This window comes from Pygocentrus nattereri, chromosome 8 (assembly GCF_015220715.1).
Source record: "Pygocentrus nattereri isolate fPygNat1 chromosome 8, fPygNat1.pri, whole genome shotgun sequence".
Taxonomy (NCBI): domain Eukaryota; kingdom Metazoa; phylum Chordata; class Actinopteri; order Characiformes; family Serrasalmidae; genus Pygocentrus; species Pygocentrus nattereri.
Genome location: NC_051218.1, coordinates 45,247,511 through 45,269,199, shown reverse-complemented (window position 1 = coordinate 45,269,199; position 21,689 = coordinate 45,247,511). Strand labels below are relative to the sequence as shown.

Sequence of the window (21,689 nt, the reverse complement as noted above, 5' to 3'; positions counted from 1 at the left end):
TACTCTACTGCTCTGTTTTAAAACATTCGGTTATGAAAAGGAACAAATACCAACTTTTCACCTGGAGGAACTGATTTAAGCTCCACAATCAGACCTTAAAATGACTGTTAGGATTAGGGCCAGGGTGAGGGTTAGGATTAGGTTTTGGGTTGAGGTTAGGGTTAGGATTAGGGCCAGGGAGGGGGTCAGGATTAAATTTTGGGTTGAGGTTAGGGTTAGGATTAGGGCCAGGGCGGGGGTCAGGATTACATTTTGGGTTGAGGTTAGGGTTAGGATTAGGGCCAGGGCGGGGGTCAGGATTACATTTTGGGTTGAGGTTAAGGTTGGGATTAGGGTTTGTACCTTGATGAACGAACATTGTACCTGAACAGAAGCTTTATTACTAGCAGTGCAGTAAAGGTGCAACTTTTGAGGCAGAAAGATTTGACAAAACAAAGTAATAAAGCACATTTAACAAAATGTTCAGGGCGTTTTTACTTTACTTTTTCTTTTATTTTGTAATCTAAGATCTGCAGATGCTGACCTTCTACAAACACCCTGTAAAATGTGGAGAGACTCGTTCAGTTATTCTGCTTCTAAACCGTGGAGCTCAGTTCAGCTCAGAGCTCTCAGATCTCTTTAACTCAGCACTTCATTAAAACTCTGTTTTACGGTTTTTTATCTTCTAATTTGAACTTAAATTTTTTCCTGATTCTACTTAAATACTAATGATCTCTTCTATAACTATGTTTTACCACCTGTCTCTAAAGCCCTTTCAGCTGCCACCAGCATGAAAAGTATAGATAAATAAATCTATATAAATAAAATTATTATTATTTAGTAAAACAAATGCAATAGGACATTTAACGGTATATTTTATCGTGGATAACGTCGCGGTTACACTGATCTGAGGTCCTCGGATTTGCTGACTCAAGGGTGATAGTTTTTTTTTCCCCACGCAGACGTATAGAAAAGAGACAGCTGATAAAAAAGATGATAAATATGCGATGAACATGTCAAAGATGCCTTCATAGCAAGAACAACACAGTGTGTGAAAAGAATAAGAGCTGCTAGTTTAGCATATTAAATAGCCAGTTAAAACAAATGGTGAGCAGGTCTTATATCAACACCAGACGTTCGGACTGTACATGTCTGACCAGTACAGGTGAAACCTCTGCGTCTGTGCCCCTGAGGCAATGGAAGGACGTTCGCTTAAGGACAATTTCCTGTTGACGCCTGAGATGGCATCCCCAAATGAGGCTGAAAGAATGGATTCTGGCATTGATTACTGCAGGAGGAACGTGAGCTGTCTCACTTCTTTATGAAGTCAATTCGTCAATATTGGGCTGGGGATGAAGTGCCTCGCAACCCAAATAGGCTGATTCTACAGACTTGATTGTTAGAGCACACAGAGGAGGAGGAGGAGAGGGAGAGAGACAGAGAGACAGAGAGAGAGAGAGAGGGAGAGAGAGAGGGAGAGAGAGAGAGAGAGAGAGAGAGAGAGAGAGAGAGAGAGGGAGAGAGAGAGGGGGAGAGAGAGAGAGAGAGAGAGAGAGAGAGAGAGAGAGAGAGACAGAGAGGGAGAGAGGGAGAGAGAGAGAGAGAGAGAGAGAGAGGGGGAGAGAGAGAGAGAGAGAGAGAGAGAGAGAGAGAGAGAGAGGGAGAGAGAGAGGGGGAGAGAGAGAGAGAGAGAGAGAGAGAGAGAGAGAGAGAGAGAGAGACAGAGAGGGAGAGAGGGAGAGAGAGAGAGAGAGAGAGAGAGAGGGGGAGAGAGAGAGAGAGAGAGAGGGGGAGAGAGAGAGAGAGAGAGAGAGAGAGAGAGAGAGAGAGAGAGAGAGACAGAGAGGGAGAGAGGGAGAGAGAGAGAGAGAGAGAGAGAGAGAGAGAGAGAGAGAGAGAGAGAGAGGGAGAGAGGGAGAGAGAGAGAGAGAGAGAGAGAGAGAGAGAGAGAGAGAGAGAGAGAGAGGGGGAGAGAGAGAGAGAGAGAGAGGGAGAGAGAGAGAGAGAGAGAGAGAGAGAGAGAGAGAAAAAAAAGAGAATGAATGACGGCACAATACAGGGACAATTCCGCACAATCATACTTTCATCATGTCTTAGGTCCCCATTTTCAACAGCACTCACTCACCCTGCTTGACTCTCGCAGTCATTTAAAATTCAATTAGGGCGAATGAATCGAAAGGTTCGTCGCTGCTAATTAAATGGACGTTTCGCTGGGCAATTATGTCACGCTACTGCTTCATATATCAGCCTCCTTCTCTCCACCTGCCTCGTGCCTTTCCCAAACATAATGGAGAGGCATAATGCCGTTTTAAGGGTTCTTTCAGGCAACAACCTTGGCTGCGCTGCCAATTTATTTGGCCGAGGCAGAAGAGAGACATTGTTTTACGGCCTGGCTTCCATTTCTGCTCTGAGCTCCGATATGTCACTTCCACTGCTGTGGATGTCCCGATAACAAGGTCTGGGAGAGGATAAGAGAGAGGGACAGGCAGATGGAGATGAGAAAGGCTGTTACTGACCAAATCAGAGCCTGGCTGAGGGTGTCATTGTGAGGTGTAATGCCAGTGGCTGTACAGTCAGAAAGTTGTACTGCTGTCATCACTATGGCATCATAAGAGCTGCTATTTATAAGGAATTCTGCAAATTCTTGTATCAAATGTCATTTACACCAATGACCTGGCCTGTGACTTAATAAAATATCTGTCCATTTCAAGTTTATGGAAACAGCCAACAATTACCATGTTTAAGCTAATAATCTGTTAATGATTCAACAAATAGCTCAATTGGAATGGAATATGTTCATGTAAACACCTCAGCAGGAATAGTCTAGTCCGATTGAGGCCATTTGGAATGCAGCTTCTATCTGATTGGACAGGGTGGGTAAATCTGTAAATAATCCGTTAAATAGAAGAATAATATCCGTGTAAATGCCTGAATCCGATTACATTCCCTATCGGAAAGTTTAAGTCCGTTCTGCATGCGCGTCGCGTCACAGTGAGAGTTTATACCGTTCAACACGGCGGAGCAGAAACTGGTCTGCAGAGGAGACGAAGTTCATGCTCTGATCTTTAAAAGACGGCGGTGGGACGGACGTCCAGCTTATGCGTCTCAGAGCACGACGTCTTCCTCTCGGCCTTCTTTAATAAAGACATGTGAAGGACGTTTTCCTGAGTCTGACGTCATTTTAAAGCAGTTAAAAACACAAGCACTGCTCACTGCTGCTCATCTCACCCTGACTGGTGATGCTCGTTGTCATGGTAACGTCTACACTAAGTGGTTCTCTATGCATGCACATCATTTTGGATCGGATTACTTGTAGTGAGCATGTAAATGGAATTTTCCACCAGATTGTTGAGTAGAGTGAAAATTAACACCTCAGCCTTAATCTGTAATCGGAATGTATTCAATCTGATTGGCAAAAATCAGCCATTGCTGACGATGCTGGCTAACTAATTAGATTTCATTAGTCTGTAAAAAATTGTTTGGTAGATTAATTTCCAACCAGGAAAACCAAAGAAAATGTCCCTTCAACTGGGAATTACAGCTCGGACTGTAGGCAGGATGTTTTCAACAGTAATAAAGTAGACAGGTTTAAATGAGATCAAAGTGGCTTTAGATCAATCAGCTTTCAGAAACAGTAATTGACTAAATCTGTAACATAGATCATTAACTTTGCTGTTTTGAGAACATATAAAATTTTTGAATCACGGCTAGCTGGGTGCTTTTCACTGTCATGGAGACGTCATACATTTTTATCTTGAATGAAGTTAAAAATGATCATAATTCTGAGCTCCGACTTCCCAGTTCCGGCTTAAAGGGCTTCGTTTTTCTTGTATTTCATTTTGTGTGGATTTATGCACCAAAAACATTCCTAATTCATTATTTATATCATCACTTTTCTTCTGATCTTTATCCCATTGAGTTAAACGGTCTGTATTTTGTTACTGTGTCCTAAAGACTGATATATTATTTAAATTACTTCTGTTCCGATTGGCTGTCCTGTTGTCACGATTGGCCCCTCCCAGTCCTGTCCTTGTGCTCTGTTGTGTTTTGGTTTAGCCCATGTGTTTTTGTTTTGGTTTTCAGTCCAGCCCCTTGTTTCGTGACTCCGCCCCTGATTATTCCCACCTGTGTTTCCACCTGTATCTTGTGATCCCTTGTTAGCCCTCATGTATTTAAGCCCTGTGTTTGTCCTGGTCTGGTTGGTCTTTGCTGTAATGGTGTTTGTCAGATGTGCTGTTTGACTGTGTTTGATGTGCTGTTTCATTCTTGTTTGAGGTTTTGTGTTTCTGTTCGTCATGTCTGTCCCGCGATATCTCCGTGTTGGTTGTATGACCCTGGACTGTTCCGCCCCTGACCCTGGATTTGCCCGAAATAAATCTCGCTTGACTCAGCACATGCGTCCGCCTCCTCGTTCACACCTCTATTGTGCCTCACTGAAGATGGAGACCGTCCTGGAACAGTCCTTTAACTTTATCATGAATGGGCGGTGCTAAGCTGCTCTAAATTGTAAAGACACATATATTTATATGCAAAACTTTGGGCAAACTTGGCCACAAATGAAAATGATGAAATAATGACCACATCCTCTACAGAGAACACACAGTGCTGTGAGAAAGTCTTCGGCACCCAAGACACATTTTCCAAATCTATTTATTTGTGTAGTTTGTGTTTATTTGCTGAGAAAAGTGTTAATATTTGAATAAACAAAATTTATAGAATATTAACTAATAATGAGATATATATATATATATATATATATATATTACAACTAGTGATTTTCTGGATATCTGTGTGTTTGTGTGTTTGTTTACCCACCACAAAAACAATGAAAATGAGTTGCCTTTGGAGCTCAATCTCTATAAAAGGAGCAAATGATACTTAACTACTTTTTACTTGGGTACTTGTTTTTTTAAAACTTTTACAGTTTACATACTACATCAAGCTCTTTTAGTTAAAAGAAGTGAGGGAAATGTAATTTTCCATGATTTGGGGCCTTTAGGTCTAATGCATTATATGTACATTTGGCAGACGCTCTTATCCAGAGCGGCTTAAAGTTAATTATTTTACACAGGGAGGTGAAGGCAGCGTTAGGAGTCTTGCCCAAGGACTCTTACTGGTATAGTGGAAGATGCTTGCCTAGGATTGAACCCCAGTCTACAGCGTAAAGGATAGAGACCTACTGTAATGGTACCCACTACACTATCCCAACCACATATTGATGCATGGATTAGCTAATTTTCTAACTTGCTGAGATTATCAGATGAAGAACCCAAAAATTTCTCTTCGCCTTTTCAAACAATCCATTCACAGTATACTAAAATCAGTGGTGGACAAAGTCTGTCAAGTACAAACCATGTACTTGAGTTAAAGTCACTAAAATAGTAATGTCTATTTACACAAAGTTAGGTTAGTTCATCATTTATGTTGAACAGACTCTCCCAAAGTTTTACGCTGCTGCGCTGACGTTGAACCGCGTGCTGCACTGGCTCGGTATGACCAACAGGTCAAAACCAGCTCAGAACAAAGTGACCGCTGGGCCCTGATTGGTGCTCTGGCTTTGCGCTTCTTTCGTTTTGACATGTTACGTTTTTATACACACAGAAACCAAAAGGAACGACAGATTTCTCAAAATGTAGGAGGAAAAAGTCGGATATTAGACTCTGAAATGTAGTGGAGTGAAAGGAAAAAGTCGCCCAGAACGGAGAAACTTCAGTACAGATACACCAAAAATACTAAAGTACAGAAACTCATTACATTTACTCAGATACTCAGTTACTGTCCAGCACTGACTAAAGAAACACAAAACTAGGTCAGTAAAGTCCAGTGGTACAGTAATGCTAAGGGCACAAAACCACCAGCATAACAAGGCAAACTTAGGCAAACAGCTCTTGCTGTTCACTGTCCAGTCACACACTCCAGTCCGACACTGACGAACCAGGGGTCATATCTTCCAGCCCATGAGCAAAGTATATCAACACTCCCTCAGATAATAACCTCTCCGACAAATAAAGCTGGACGTCAGATAAGAATTGATGACTCAAGGAGAAGAAATGAAAGCTTTATAACTGGACATGTTCTGTGGAGTTAAGAGTCGAAGAGACGAGCTTTCAAGGCTATTACTTCAGTGTCAGGAGGAGATGGCCTCTCTGGGGGTGGAGGGGTAAAGAAGAAGTAGAAGGGTACCCCGGACACCTTCAAGGTACTTCTGACAACAGCTGACTCTGAGGCCGACTCTCTGTCTGACATTATTTCAGGCTGCTGTCACTGAAGAGGGTGGAATCTTACAGGATGCCTGGCACTGCTGTACCAACCGCTTCCAGGATCAATACAGATATATCCATATGGGTAGCTTGGAGTGCTGAATCACAAATGTCAGATGTTTTAGAGGAAAAAAATGTTGATTTTTAATATAAATAACATTATAGGCCACCAAAGACCATCCATGGATCATCAAAGATGTTCATATTAAAGATGTCACCCTAAAATGCATTTTTACATGATCATGGCAGTTTGTAGATCAGTTTGTGTTTGATATACAGTATTGTGGACAAACAAGAAGCCACCAGTAATTTATTTAATTTCCAGTCCAAACAGTCATTAAGCTACTTATTTTTCAGGAGATGTTTCTAAGGAATTTAGATGTAGATTAATCTGCCTGCGTGAGGAGAAGAAAACAAGTGAAAAAGCAGGAATAGATCGATAAATCAATCAATTAATCAACCTTTATTTAACCTCGGAGAACATTAAGGGTGACCCTCGTTTACAATGTTCCCGAGTTAATGCAGAGTAAGGGATTGATAATGTGTATATCAACATATCACATAAAAGTAAATTTAATAAATGAAAACTCAAATCAGGTAAGTATAAAAAATGAGACATTAATAATAAAAATACATAAACATAGAAGATTAAAAGATCAAAAGGTAAACTGGAAATCAATTAAAATGACAAATAATAATCAAAATTAAAATAGGAATATAAATAAATAGGCAAACAAAGAAATAATCAAATAATGAAAATAAGACAATAATAGTAAGAAAAATCAGGTGGAACAGGTGCAGGCAGAGTGGAGGCAGAGTGGAGGCAGAGTGGAGGCAGAGTGGAGGCAGAGTGGAGGCAGAGTGGAGGTGGTTAGAGAGCAGAAAAAAAATAGATTTGATTCAAATAGATTTTAAAATAATCAAAGAAGCTGATGGTTTTCCCAGGACAACGGAATGTTTACCCCAGATTCCAGAGCTCAACGTCGTTGAAAGAGTTAGGAGTTATACGGATCATGAGACGCAGAACCTATGACTGAACTTTGGAAGTGTGGAAAAATATCCCTGCAGATTTCTGAAAGGGAATGTGGACTGAAAACGGTGATATTATGTCATTTTTGAGGCTTTTCGTTTATTTCACTGAGATCCGTTTTTGCAAAAATGCCTCCGAGTGAGTGAAATAACGGTCAATAACGATAATCGCACCAACTTTTCCTTCCATTTGTTCCTTTCCCATCCCTCCATTCTTCCATTAACTGCTATTACTGTTCCATAAACTGATGTGACTCAGTTAATATACTTATTATACGTTTATTTTCAGCTGAAAATACATATTGAGACCTACACTACATCGAGTGATGGTTTAAAATTATTAGTATTTTTTAATTCTCTGATTACTGAAAAAGCAGACATTATAACAAACCCCAGCTAATGGGAAAGGCAGCTACTCATACAGTTACTGAGACAAAATACAGCCTAATGTACTTGCTTCATTGCTTTTTCCACACTGGGTCTCATAAAACCCTACAGAAACTTCCGAGGACCTCGGTAACGGTTGTTAAGCAGTAACTGGAGGGTTTAGAAAATAGCTGCAGATTTTGATTGGCCGTAATACAGTGACAGCGCTCACAGAAAGCCAATCAAACTTCATCATCCCAGAAATGCGGCTTGATAAATATCCTGTCTCCATTTGATTGGGTTGGCCTGGATATTGTGGCTGCAGCCCTGAGTAGACGGTTTCATCGTAATAGCGTTGCTATGTTTAATCCCACGAATGGAGGAAAACCCGTTTAAGCTCCAGAGACCCGGACCCCGGTGTCCTCAAAGCTTGTTGACTGATTTGACTGGGGATTAAATAAAGGAAAGGTGGTCTCTGAGTTTTGCACAGCTCTGTATGTGCCAGGTTGACGACCAGTGGGAGTTCCAGCACCTGCATATTGACTTTACTGTGTGCGTGTTTTAAAGAAAATGTTCATTCTTTTAGGAAATACACAAAATGTTGAATTTATTGTTTGTGGTAAGGAATGTGGAGTATTCCATTAAGGATGAATACACAGCACTTTGAGCAAAGACAAAGCAACCCAGCCTGCACATTTCATCAAAATATAAAAAGTTATTATAGTTCTGTTTTGCCTCCTGACTGACTCATTTGAACCACAGCAGGAGCCCTGGAGCCAGTTGACGCCACAAGAGAAGGACAAATAATTTTCACCCAAAGTCAGAATAAAGCACCCTCCTCAACACTAACACCCCGTTAATCTGTATTGATTTTGAGTTAGGCAGCGTTTCCAAAGCACAGCCCACAATGGCCTTCCGAAAACCCCGGGCGAGTTCAATCCCCCTCTTATTGCAGGCTGCTTTCATCATACCCCGCCCCCCCTCCCTCCTTACGTCCTCCTACTTCCACTCCATACTTTCTTCTTCAAGCTCCATGCAGTTCACAAGCTCCTTCTGGTTTCCAGCATTGTCAACTATTCCCTCTTCGAGGTATTCTTTCATATCGTACGGTTTCGGGACATTCCGCAGTTCCTCCTCGGAATCAAACATGCCGCTATACCTGGCTCTCGACGATGTGGTGCGGAAAGTTGGTGCTCAAAGGGAAGGGAAGGAGGCCTTACTGTGGCATTGATGTGCCTTATGCCTGGAATACCAAACGACCAGCTTTGAGCCTTGAAGCTTCAATCCAGCAAAGTTCGGTTCTCTTTTTTTCCGTCAGCGGCTGTAGTTCAGCTGGAGTTAGACAGGGGCCTCGGCGGAACTGGGGCTTCTTGTTGAAGGTTATTTCGGCTTCAGACAAGCCTGTCATTGCTTTTGTCAGGTTTCCTGCTTCCTGCAAAGAGCCTCTAATCTCCTCTGTAAAAAGAATGGCCTTTAACCACCAAAAACACGCCACGGACAGGGGCTCAGGGACAGCCGCTCTGATGCGCGACGCTCCTTTGCTTTATTTATTAACTTGTTATCGCTGCCGTCCTTCTCCCCTCACTTATCACGCTGATGCTTGGAAGTTTGGAGTTTTCCCCTCTCGGAAGGCCTTCCAGGTGCAATGACGAGAAAACAGTGTTTGAATTTATGGGCAGACGTATTGTGCTGTATAATCTATGCGCTATAGTGTCCTTGCGCCGTAATTGCTCAGATGTGAAATTGATTTTCATGCTATGGGGAAAGCAATAAAAGGCCGGACCGGTTCCATCTTTACCCGTTCCGGCAGACTTGATCTGTAGGTTCGGATTGAGAAATGATACATGTAGCCTGAGACACGGTTTTACTGTCTGTTCAGCTTTCATTTACCATTCAGGCATTATAAAAGATGTAAATTATTTATAGAATTAGCGGCATATTGGAAAATTCATGACTACATCAAATAATAATAAAATAATGAAAGGTTACCAGCTGAAATATCATGAGATATTTGTGTGGAATCAGTGATGAAAAGCCTCATAAATAAACACGTCTCTTTACAGCCATGCACTGGGTTTCCGTAATAAGGGACCCACGTTAAAACAGATATTACCTGCTTTTCTAACACATAGAAACGTGATGTACTGTGTCAGCTTTACTGTTCACTCCTCAGTTTGTGAGACCATATATGGAAACCAATCTCCCCAAACAGTTCCCTTTATCATGGTTGACAAGTCATTATGTGTTATTTTGGAAAATCAATATTTTAACATTATTAAAATTAAACATTTTGTAGTGACTTCCATTTACATTACATTTCTAGGAGAGAAAGTCCACTTATTCCTCTATATATATCACTGCAGAATGCCACTGCCCATAGCTGTGCTTATTCATCTTCGTGCAGTGACCAGTACTGCCCATTAGCATTCGCCGCACACACAGACTTTGCTGGAAAAGGCAAATTAGTATGAGTTACACAGAGTTTGATCAGCTTGTGCTCGGTGGTTAATTTACTTTAATGTGGAAAAAAACCCTGACTCTTAATCTTTTACCTGTTAATATACTTAAATATATTTAAATCACACTTTTACTCTCGAGTATGTTTTTGGCTCCATTTGGCACTTTCAACCTTTTCAACTCCTCGAGGTTCCAAACCGCACTCGGTCATGTTCTTCATAACGTTCATACTCCATAAGCTCCATTCAGAAGCTGGGCGTCGTGTGAGGCTGTAGCTCTTCTCTCCAGTCTAATAGACGGTGATGTCATTTTAAACCCTTATAATAAAAGAAGCTGAACTCAGTTTGTTTTTCTACTGAAAGTCGACCCGTTTTTCCCCAAATCTGGGCTCTAAACTATAAACAGACGGAAAACAGCACAAAGAGCGGCGGAGATTTTTGGCTCTCAGCAGTAAATTGTGAGCGTATAGTGATGTGTGGAGATCATAAAACACAGGTTGTGTTAATTTGAGGGGCTTTTTAATAAATAAATAAATAAATAAATACAAATTTGCATTTATTTCATGCAATTACTGAATAACTCACCTTACGATTTGGTCATGAAAATTCAGACGGACAAACCAAAGCATATCCTGGTCAATAAGAGGTTAATTGAGTTATGATTTTGAGACTGTACCTATACATTCACTTATATAACGTGAGATGTTCAATGTGTTCAGCCTGTGACATTAATATACAACCACCGGTTCGTATTGACGTGATAAGAAGTGTTGCTACTGCAACCTGTTATTGCTGCTAGAGTGAAATATGTGAGATAAACGATTAAACGCTGTGCTGTTCATGGCTGCTGGGAAGCCAATCAGACGTAGTAGTTATTTTTTTCCCCGAGAATTTCTGTCCATACATAAACGTTACCGCCGAGACTTCTTTTATAACGAGGCACAGCATAAAGAAGGCATCAGCCAATGAGAACTGAGATTATTTACATACAGTCCAACAGTCTGAGGCCACGATTTTTGTAATTACAAGTTATATTATCAGAATAAGAGTGAAAAGTAGAATCTTTTAACATTGTTACAGGTTATTAGTTTCTAATCATCTGTAACTCATGAACTGTTCACCCGACGTCAGAGGCAGCTTCTGGGTTCAATGTAGAAAATTCGAAAATAAAAAAAAAGGTATGACGGGTTTTTTGGGCAGCAAAGAGATGCGAAAACAATGGAAAAAGAGGTAAAATCCCATTTGAATTCCAGCAGTGGCCGGGAAGCGCCCTCGTATGAGTGATGTGTGAGTGGGTACGAGGCAGTTGCAGCCTGTGTGTAGGCGGGTGTTGAGCACTCCTGTGGCGTTTTACGGGGCGCACCACGGGAGTCTCCTGAGCCAGCTGGTGCACTTTACTGGAGAGACAGATGTAAGCGCCTTGAGGGGCTATTGATCAAGAATCAAGACTTGTTTCATTCTATCCTTACGAAATATTGTCCTCTCATTTCCACCACGGCTCTGTCGGCGCGTTTCCTCGGCCTGTGTAAATGGAAATCGAGATTGAAAATTATGTTGACTGCAGCATTTCTGTGTTCAGCAGCACCAGCCTTCTGCTGCACTGCGATTGCCTGGCATTTTTTGAACATAGCGCAGGAAATTGCCACTTCAATGTGACAGCAAAAACCGTAATCCGGCTAAATGCTCCGGATAACCTGGATTTACGCTTCCATTCGTCACCGCTTAGATCTGTGTGCTGCACGCACAGTCGTAATCCTGATATTAAAGATTTCAAAGGCCATATCTTCTGGAAAATGAACTTCATCGCTCATTTTTATTATGCGTGCAGTTCCGAGGTTTAACTTGCCATTGCCTTTTTCAATAATGAGCAAAAGGCACATGTAATAATCCTCCAGACTTATGTTTATACATCCAGCTTCACTTTAAATACACCTACTGGCGCAATGATGAAAAAAAGTTCAGAGCTCAGCTGCTTCAAATTAAGCAGGATCTACTGTTTTTCCCAGCGCAGCCCACGTCTATCTATAAAAGATCAAGCAGGGAAGCAAGTAAAGCAGATCCCAGCAAGCCTACACATGTAGAAATAACAGTATGTACATCAGATTCCCTCCACAATCTTGGCGCTCGCCCCAAACACCCACGGGTTTATTCCACACGTCGACAGGGTTTGGTGTGAATCCATGAGAGATGATTGCTAGGAAAATATATAAATAAGTAAGCGAGGGGACAAAGATGATGACATGTGTCTTGCTCTGAATGTTGTGGCTGATTTGAAACTTCCAGCTGCTTTCTGCCGTGCGGGTCTAATTAAACCTGAACGTAGTTCCCGAAAAACAGATCTGAAATGGAGCTCGAGCCCCCATTAATCAGTATTTTTTCCCTGTCAGCCCTCTGCAGTTTTAATTAAAAGTCCCCTGGAATAGCGGTTCACACATGTCATTTCAGATTTGAAAGCTTCAGAGTGTAAGTAGGACACTCATTATATAGAATACGGGAGACATGCGGGTCCCTCACCACCTCTCAGTTGTCTTGCTGTAAACCTTTAATGACATCAAAAACTTGCCGCCGAGCAAACCTGTAATTGATGGAGCTCATCTGAGCTCCTCGGCAAGCAGACAGCCTAGGACCGACTGAGAAGTCCGTATGTAGTGCAGCATGTTCCTTTTCCATTTACTTCTCAGTATGTCCAGTCTCCATTAGAGCCCACGGTCTGTTTAGGTCCTTCAGTATATTATTCTCACAATAACGAGAGATTTTTCTTATGTAACTTTATAGAAAGCTATACAGTCGATTGCACTAGTCTGAAGATCCTCACACAAATGACATGTTGATGATTTTCTGGGTGAAAAAACACAATTTCTGTTGAGGTTTACATATTGGAAATAAACAAAACGTACCCCATAAAATGGGTCATTACTTTTGCACAGGCTACATTTTATGTTATATTGTTTTCAAATACATTAAATTCAAATATACAGAGTGATTCAAAAAGATTCAGCCGATTTCAAAGCGCCATATTTTCACAACCGTGAGGCGCCGAGGAGCCAATCACACTCCAACTGTAAGAGGGGGTCATAGAGTTTCTGACCGGCTCCTTCAGTCTGAGAGGAGCTGAGACCCCTGAGCAGAACGTTCTGCGTTCTCCACGTCAATCAGAGTGAATCCGTCAGAACTGAGCAGCGGGATTTTCATCAGCAGTGAAGCTCCAGCAGCTCAGAGCGTTCTGCGCTGGTTCCACAGCACTGGATGATCTCCGAAATCCCACTGAAAGAGCTGTGAGAGCAGCGACGCCCGACACGCTCAGTCCAGTCTGGGATGAGTCTGACTGTGGCGTTGATGTCGTCCGTCCAGCTGGAGGAGGTTCAGACTGAGACCTTGTAGAACTACATAATAAACTTTATGCTCATTTACACCGTTTACAGCTCACTGCACTGATCTGTGATGATTTACAAGAGAAATCAATCATTTAGAAATCAGAGGAATCTTTCTGAATCACACTTTAATCACAGTTTGGCGGATAGGCTACCTTACATGACGAGATAAGAATGCAAAGCTAAGAAGGCCTTGCCCCTCCTGGGTACCTGGTCTGTTATATATACACACACTATATATAAATATGAGAAAAATCTATGTTGAATGTGTAAAAGGAGAGAAAGTGACCTCAGGACAAACATGACTATTCCGCTGCAGCTATGGTGCATCGACAGACTCTTCTAATATATAGTGCTCTATAATAGACTCTACGTGTAAGACAAGGTGCATTGATTAACGCTGAAAAGTAGCTCCGAAATCAGTTTTGCCTCTCGTATAAACATCACCGATAGTTAATTTCAGGCTTAATTGCAGCGCCCGTCCCACTGCACCCACGGCCATATTGCTTACTTCATCTCCCCCGTCTTTCAAGTGCGCTGTTTGACCCTCAGGGGCCTCTTTTCATCACGTCCAATTTGCTGGCCCAGGCAAAGCAACTAATTATATTTTGTGAGTTGACCTCTTCGGGCGGAAAGATGAGCTGTGGACTTTGATTAGGCTGCTTTATCACCTCTGAAGACGCCTCCTCACCATTACCCTACTCACACTGACAAACCCAGCTACCTCAAGGTTGTACACAGCACCTGCTGTTAAAAAACTCCACAGCGGTTAATGACCAGCACCATCAAAAAGGACAGTATGAACTCATTGGCACCACTGGCGGAAACAGCAGCATCCCACTAACGAGGAAGGGAGCAGTGAAAGGGAGTGCACTGCCATGTCAATAAACTACTCAAAGAATTAGCCTGGAGATGCTCCAGTGTTTTCGAACAGCACATAACCAAAGATTTGAACATGCCAGGTGCTCCCCTAGCCATTTAACTTTGGGGAAATAAACTTTTTGACAAAATCTCCAAGTCACTGCTTTTATCATTCAAGTCACTTTTGTGTGCATCACTGAAAGGGAGGAAACCTGAACATGAACTCACACCAGGAGAAGCACACACGTCTGTGAAAGGTGTGAATCATACCTTGCATAGGTACAAAATTCAAGGTACATTTTGTGTTGCTACTGTACTGTTTACACAGTTAGGCTGTAGAGATGACGAAAAACCAGCACCGGTGGTCATTATGGAAGGACGGAGCTTCTCATCAGCCACACCGTGCAAGACTGACTTGTGTCAGTTTTCATAATCATCTGGAATCATGCTAGTAATAATCAGATTTTTTAAGATGCATCAGTTAATCTGATTACTGTCTGTAAAAGATTGTCCCCCTTTTGTAATCGTAATTCCGCAACACTGTTCTGCTTCTTCCCAACTCAGACTTAGGGTCAAGCCTATTGCACAGGTATGTCACAGCTCAGGAGACAAACAACAGAAGAACATAAGACGTCTGCAAACTCACCCTAAAGAACTCTTTGGTGGAGCCTGAGTCGAGTGTTCCATAGGCAATCTCTGTTTGTTTAGCTAGATCCTCTGCGCTCTCAATAGGCGAGACCATTCTCTCCACTGTGAGGAAGGCAGCCAGGTTAGCCGTGTAGGACGAGATGATGATGAGGGTGAAGAACCACCAGACACCTCCCACTATTCTGCCCGATAAGGACCTAGAACAGACAAATAACATAAATATGCCACTGAAATCAGTCTCAGAAATACACTACATCAAAAATATGCACTGAAACTGTGCAATGCTGTGCATGTTCAGGTGTTGGAGATCAGAGGTTGTCTGAAGCAGCGATGATGAATGTCAGCAGATGGAAGAAACAATGGTGCTAAATTGTTCAGGTTTTTGGTTTAATTCTCATGTTCCTGGTCATAGAAAACAGATCCATGCAGATTTCCTGCTTAAATCTGATGCTGAACTATATCTGGCACATGTATACAAATGTATGCAGAGCAAAAATAACAAACCATTTCATAGCTCTGAGATTAGTCCATGAGTTAAGCCTAAACAGGCAAACAGACTGAGGATGAGAAATGGATCAGAAAGTCAAATGACAGATCATTATGGGAGAAGACATTTCAGTGTCAGCGTGATGCATGTCTGACAGCTGGGGTGGATTTTGAAATCAGTAATGATGTTGGCTCATCGTTCACAGCTCTTCAGGACGCCTGAAATGACCCCATATGCTTGACTGCGTGTAAGAACGTTGTCTTGAGAAGAACCTTTGCATCTAGATCTCTATGACTCATTAGTTACAGCATGACATTGTAGAACAAACTGACAGCAAATTTAGTCAGCATGTTGCAATATGTTAGCCCTATGGTGTCTACTGGAGGGAAACCCTCAGGCCTTCTGGGCCTTCAGGAAAGACCTGAAGATGTCCCAAAGTTTTGGTTCATTTCTATTCAATAGAAGAATCAGTCAATCGTGTTTTGATTTACAATAAGATTAAGTGACCCTTATTAGTCCCACAGCGGGGAAATTTCTCCTCCACATTTAACCCATCAGTGTAGTTCAACACCACATACACTCTAGTGAGCACACACACACTAGGGGGCAGTGAGCACACTTGCCTGGAGCGGTGGGCAGCCCAATCCGCAGCAGCCGGGGAGCAGTTGGGGGTTAGGTGTCTTGCTCAAGGACACCTCAGTCATGTGCTGTCGGCTCTGGGGATCGAACCGGCGACCTTCTGGTCACGAGGCTGGTTCCCTGACCTCCAGCCCACGACTGCCCCCAGGACCAATAGTGGGCTGTGAGGAATGGAAAACAGCGGCGGCAGCTCTGTACCGGCCGCTCTACTCAGTCACTGTGAAAGCGCTACAGGGTAAAATATATGCTAATATGTCCGTCACAAGCTTTAAGTAAAACATGAAATGTCTTTTAGATGGACCAAAAATGTTCAGCTTGGTGCTAACCAACTCCGAGAATCCCTTAGGGATGCCAACTGAAATGAACATTATTGTATAGTTGGATTTTTCACTGAAACTGGCTTAAGCTGAAGGTCTAGCTCTAACGATCGGGGCGCTACTGGTGTCATGCCAAAAGCACCGATTTCTGCTGTTTAACATACACCTCTCTTTAATCAATGTGATTTAAAAAATTATGATCATTTTATTATTATTTTTCATTTTAATAACTTTATTCTTATTCTCTTCGTTTTATTTCGATTTGATTTCAATAACCTTTAGGCCAGAGCTCCTCTACCTGCTCAGGAGACTGAGGTGGTTTGGAGGGCAGGGGGCGCTCCTGAGGACCTACTTTGACACCGTTGTGGCATCAGCCATCTTCTTTGCAGTGGTCTGCTGGGGCAGCAGCATCTCCACTGCGGATAGGAAGAGTTGACGGACTCATTAAGAGGGCCGGCTCTGTCCTGGGAGGCCCCCTAGACCCAGTGCAGGCGGTGGGAGACGGGAGGATTTCAGCCAGACTGGCATCCATGCAGGAGAACTGCTCCCACCCCATGACAGACTCTGGCAGCTCTGGGCAGCTCCTTCAGTGACAGGCTGCTTCACCCCAAGTGTATGAAGGAGGTCATTGCAGGTCCTTCCTGCCACTATTAGACTGTACAACCAGCACTGCTCCCAGTAGAACCCCTTCCACCCCCCACTGGACCTCACACACCTACAGAACACACTGTGATCTTATCACCTTTTCCCGTGTGCGGTATGATCAGCACTCCGTGTGCGGTGCAGTGTTAAATATCTCTACAGCGTAAACTCTGAGCTTTCTGATTATAATGGTTTATACTGTAACTGCTCACCGTCGCAGGTGTGACATAAACCAGCACCTCATGAGCAAAACTCCATGTGAATTACAGGCGAAATATCCTCACAGTGTAAATATCTTAGTTTTTAATTATTTATAATTCTTTATTTTTGTTATTTTTTGGAGTTTATATCTTTTATCTTATCTTTTACGTTTAGTTCTAATATATATTGTCTGTATAGTAATGAGTAACAAACTGTAAAAAAACCTTGTTAAGCACTTAAAGTTAATTACTTGCTTGTTAATTCTCTTCTTGCTTCTTCTTCTCTTTTTCTTGAGTTTGGTGCCGTCTCCTTCGCTGCTGTAACACAACTCTGACTTTCCTCATTGTGGGACTTATGTTATCTTATCTTTACGCTTCAGCTACAGCGCTGTGAGAAAGTTTTAGGCGTCTAAGCGAATGTTTAACCAGTTTCCTCAGCAGTGAGTTTATCACAATATACATTAGAATAAAGTCGTATTCATAATTCAAATAAACAGAAAAACAATAAACAGTAACAAGAATTTCTCAGGTCCATATTTTTCCTGGACACCTTCACAGCCGCCACAGAGACTCGTTAATATCATCAATGACATCATGAGCTCAATTTACTGAGCACTGATTGGTCAAACCAGGAGCTGCTTTATAACTACATATAATACTGGACTTCCTCGAGGAGGAGAGGCTTGGAGATGGGTCAACACACACACCAACATCCAGAACATCACTGTTTATTATTTATATGATAATATAATCATTATTAATAAATATTCTGTAAATTTGGTTTATTCAAATATTAACACTTTTCTCAGCAAATAAACACAAACCATGCAAATAAACGAAGACTTTCACACAGTACTGTACGTTTTAATTATTGTTTTATTATTTTTATTGCATTTTATGTATTTATTATTATTAACGTTTCACTTAAATTAAATTTCCTTTTATTATTTGATATGTTCTTACACGTTATCAGTCCCTTGCTCTACTAACTCGGCAACACTGTAAATGAGGGGCACCCTTAGTGTTCTCCGAGATGAAATAAAGGTTGATTGATTGACTGATTTCACAATGTTGTCGACACATTTATTTGGACATATAAAGAATGTAACTTAACCAATAACAAACTACCAGTTTTAGCAAACAAACATGGGCATGGGCCACGATAAACCCTTTGTAATCTAAATTTCGCAGTGTGCACACGAAGCTTCAGTTTCACACGCGTCGCCAACGAGACGTTTGACAAGATTAAACATATCAAATAAAGTCTGTTAAGACCAGTAAGTTCTCGTTACAGCTGCCCTATTATGTTGCCTGGCTGGAAGCATTGTGGTGCTAACAGGTGGGAACTGGCTACTAAAGCAAAAAATAAATAAATAAGCCATTTTCCCCCTCCTAGACCTTTGGTGGTCATAAGAGAACATATGATCTAATCCAGATTGGCTCTATGTTTGACATATAGCGTGTTGTGTAGGGTGAAAATGCCATTAAAGCATGTTGTGTGCACTGCATAAGGTGTAGTGAACCATTTCGGATAAAGTCGCACCAAAGAAATTGCTGTTGAAGCACATTGAACACAGTGCGAAACTGAGTCCGAGGTGGCCTGCAGCATCTACAGGTATTTGTTCCACCTTATTATGTTGACTAGTGAGGTTAATAAGGAAAGAAAGCTGATCAGTCACCTCATATTGTGCCATATGGCTGGAACGAATGGCTAGGAGCCAAGTAAGGATGGAGGGCAGGCATATAGAATAACAGCTTGGTGACCAGAAAGATGCAAAATGAGCTCCAGTTAATACTTTATCTATTTTCTACCACCTACATGTCATGATTAGCCTGAGAGGAGCATATTGTTGTTGGAACTAAACCTCGTATCTCCAAAATGGCAAGTTTACAGGAGAAGGAAAAAACCTACTTCACATTTAATGTAAGTCAATGGAACCAGACGTTTTTCCCGAGTCATTTTGGGCCGTTTCTTTTGGTCCATTCTTCATGAAATTCACACACAACATAAAGGGAAACAGGCATTTTCACATTAGGTCAAAAACTCTAAAAGGACAGATATGGAGATGAGGTTTTGTTCCGACCGCAGAGATAGAACTGTCTCACCTTCTGGTCTGTATAACAAATGCAGATAGGACTATGTTTATATTATAAAACATCCACTAATTGAGTATTTCTAATTGAAAACCTAGCAAATTCCACAATAAATCACAAACTATTCGGAAAAATAAAGGTTTCCATAACCGCTCAAGTCGGAAACACCGCTCACGTTCCCCAAATTTAAGATGTGTGAAAAGTTAGAGACCACACTTCATCTACTTAATTTCCATCCAAAATTTATTCCAGTCAAAATTAGACCTTATCCAGGGATTCCTGAGGAAATCAGACATAAGTTAGTCCACGTGCAGAAAGAAGGGGGATGTCAAAGCAAAGATAAGTGACAAAACTGGAGACCACCAAAACTGGAGACCACCAAAACTGTCACCATCAGATCAACAGTGCTTGTCCAATTTTGTAATCTCTAAGAAAAATCAAGCTCCACTCTTGCTTCAGATCTGAAAAATATCCACAGGAGAGTCTGTCCATCCTTCTGCATTTAGAAGTCAACACTATGGGTCTGAAAGGATGTGTAGCTGTCACAAAGCCCTTAAATACCTGCTGGCGTTCTCAAATAAATTAAGTGACCACCCTGGAGTCCAGACCTCAATGCCACTGAATGTGTTTGGGATTATTTGATGATAAGTGGAAAACGCGACGCAGGTGTGGAAAAATACCTTCGCAAATCTGAAAGTGAGTCTGCGTAGCTACAGAGTGGACACCCTAAATAAAAACAGGCTGTTTTGACCGAAAACCATATAAATGTAGGGTGGTCTCTGACTTTTGCACACTACTGTATATACCATATACTAAATTGGGAGCAACTTGTTCCAAATAACAATTAATTTATTAATAATATGTCATTAATATACAATGATGTCTTGCACAAAGAGGACTTAAATGCCATAAACTAGATACCAGAAGTTATTTTATTTTAGATGTTAAGTTATGAGTAACACGGCGTCTCTCAGAAGGCATTCTGGATAATCATTTCTTGTAATTTAATTCTTGATGTGATACATTTTTCTGAGTCATTTTAAAATCCTATACATATTTAGGTTATTAATTAAACAGCACTTATTGATTAAGAGCTTTTAGTAACTGCATCCACTAAAATCTGGATGGCTGCTGTCCATCGACGTTATAAACCCAACAGCAGAATATATGAAGCGCAATTAGTTTCTCCGCCGAGCAAACAGGGCTTGTTGCCAGGTGGAGTACGAGCTGAGGGCTTTGGGCTTGCATGACTGCAGTTTTCTGTCAGTTTTCCAATCTTGTGAAATACACAAATGTCACGCTGCACTGCAAACGTTCATGGACTGATGCAATGTAATTACTGGATTTGAGATTAAAATGTCAACATGGTCTTTAGTGGTACTGACAACATTGTTGGACAATGCAAAAGAAAAAAAACCTGCCCTGTAGCCACACAGTCCAACATGGCAACAACAGAACACCTTGACCAAGCAGAGGACTGTAGGGGATAGCAGGGTTGTCTGTAGGGCTGCACAATAAATCATATTTTTATTGTTATAAGCCTGACAGGAGTTTCTCTGCTCTGGGACTGAACCCTGCTCTCCTACATGGGAGATGAAGATGACTTAACCACTAGGCTAAATAGTCAATTACAAAATATACATGTGCACAGCTCAAAAATGACTCCACCCTGAAATACACGCCTGTAAAAATGCATCAAACATTAGGGTTGCTCTCACACCCTCAATAAAAAAGCTAACAAACATGTTCAGTCATTTTTGTGTGTCTACATAAAGATAAATATGTATTTTTTGTTATTGTGTCCTTTATGGAAGTCGTTGTTGAGGTAGTGCCGAGTGTTTCTCAGGCTTTCAGTGCACAAAAAAACATGCCTGCAGTTCAGATGTTAGTAGCTGTTAATAGTGAATGGCGATTTTGTAATTCTGTACAATTTTTTGTAATTTTTTTGGTTAGATTTTTGTTTACACATCCAAAAATAAATAAATAAATAAATAAATAAAAAAGAACATCTGTCCTCGTGTCACATCCAATAAGAGGTAAATAATTTTAATTTGTCATTTCTTATATTGGCATCGTGATATCCCACAGCTTTGTCCAACATCGCATTGTATGTCAGTATCGTAAAAATAGTTGGCTGGTGTTCCAGTTTATCCCGTGCATATCACCCATTAGGATAACCCGAGAAGCTGAACCTGTTCACAGAAATACGGCAGAAAATATTTCCTGGAATTTGTGCGCTCATGACTAAATCCATGTTTTGGAGTTGGGTGGCACTTCCTACGTGGGTGGTTGGCACCGCGTTAAAAGGCTGTGCTGCATTACAAATGTTTTTTTGACTAT

General features: G+C 41.5%; 1 protein-coding gene across 5 annotated transcripts in view; it reads right to left on the bottom strand.

Moving 5' to 3' along the window:
• The window catches only part of gria3b (glutamate receptor, ionotropic, AMPA 3b), a 217,365-nt gene that overhangs the window by 18,667 nt on the left and 177,009 nt on the right, over positions 1 to 21,689 (bottom strand). For all 5 annotated transcript variants that reach the window (XR_005130602.1, XM_037540696.1, XM_037540697.1 and 2 more), the window contains exon 12: positions 14,969 to 15,167. Coding sequence is in view for 4 of the 5 variants with exons in the window: in XM_037540696.1 (XP_037396593.1) it covers positions 14,969 to 15,167 (199 nt within the window). In the remaining variant the exon portion in view is untranslated. The remainder of the gene's footprint in view (positions 1 to 14,968; positions 15,168 to 21,689) is intronic.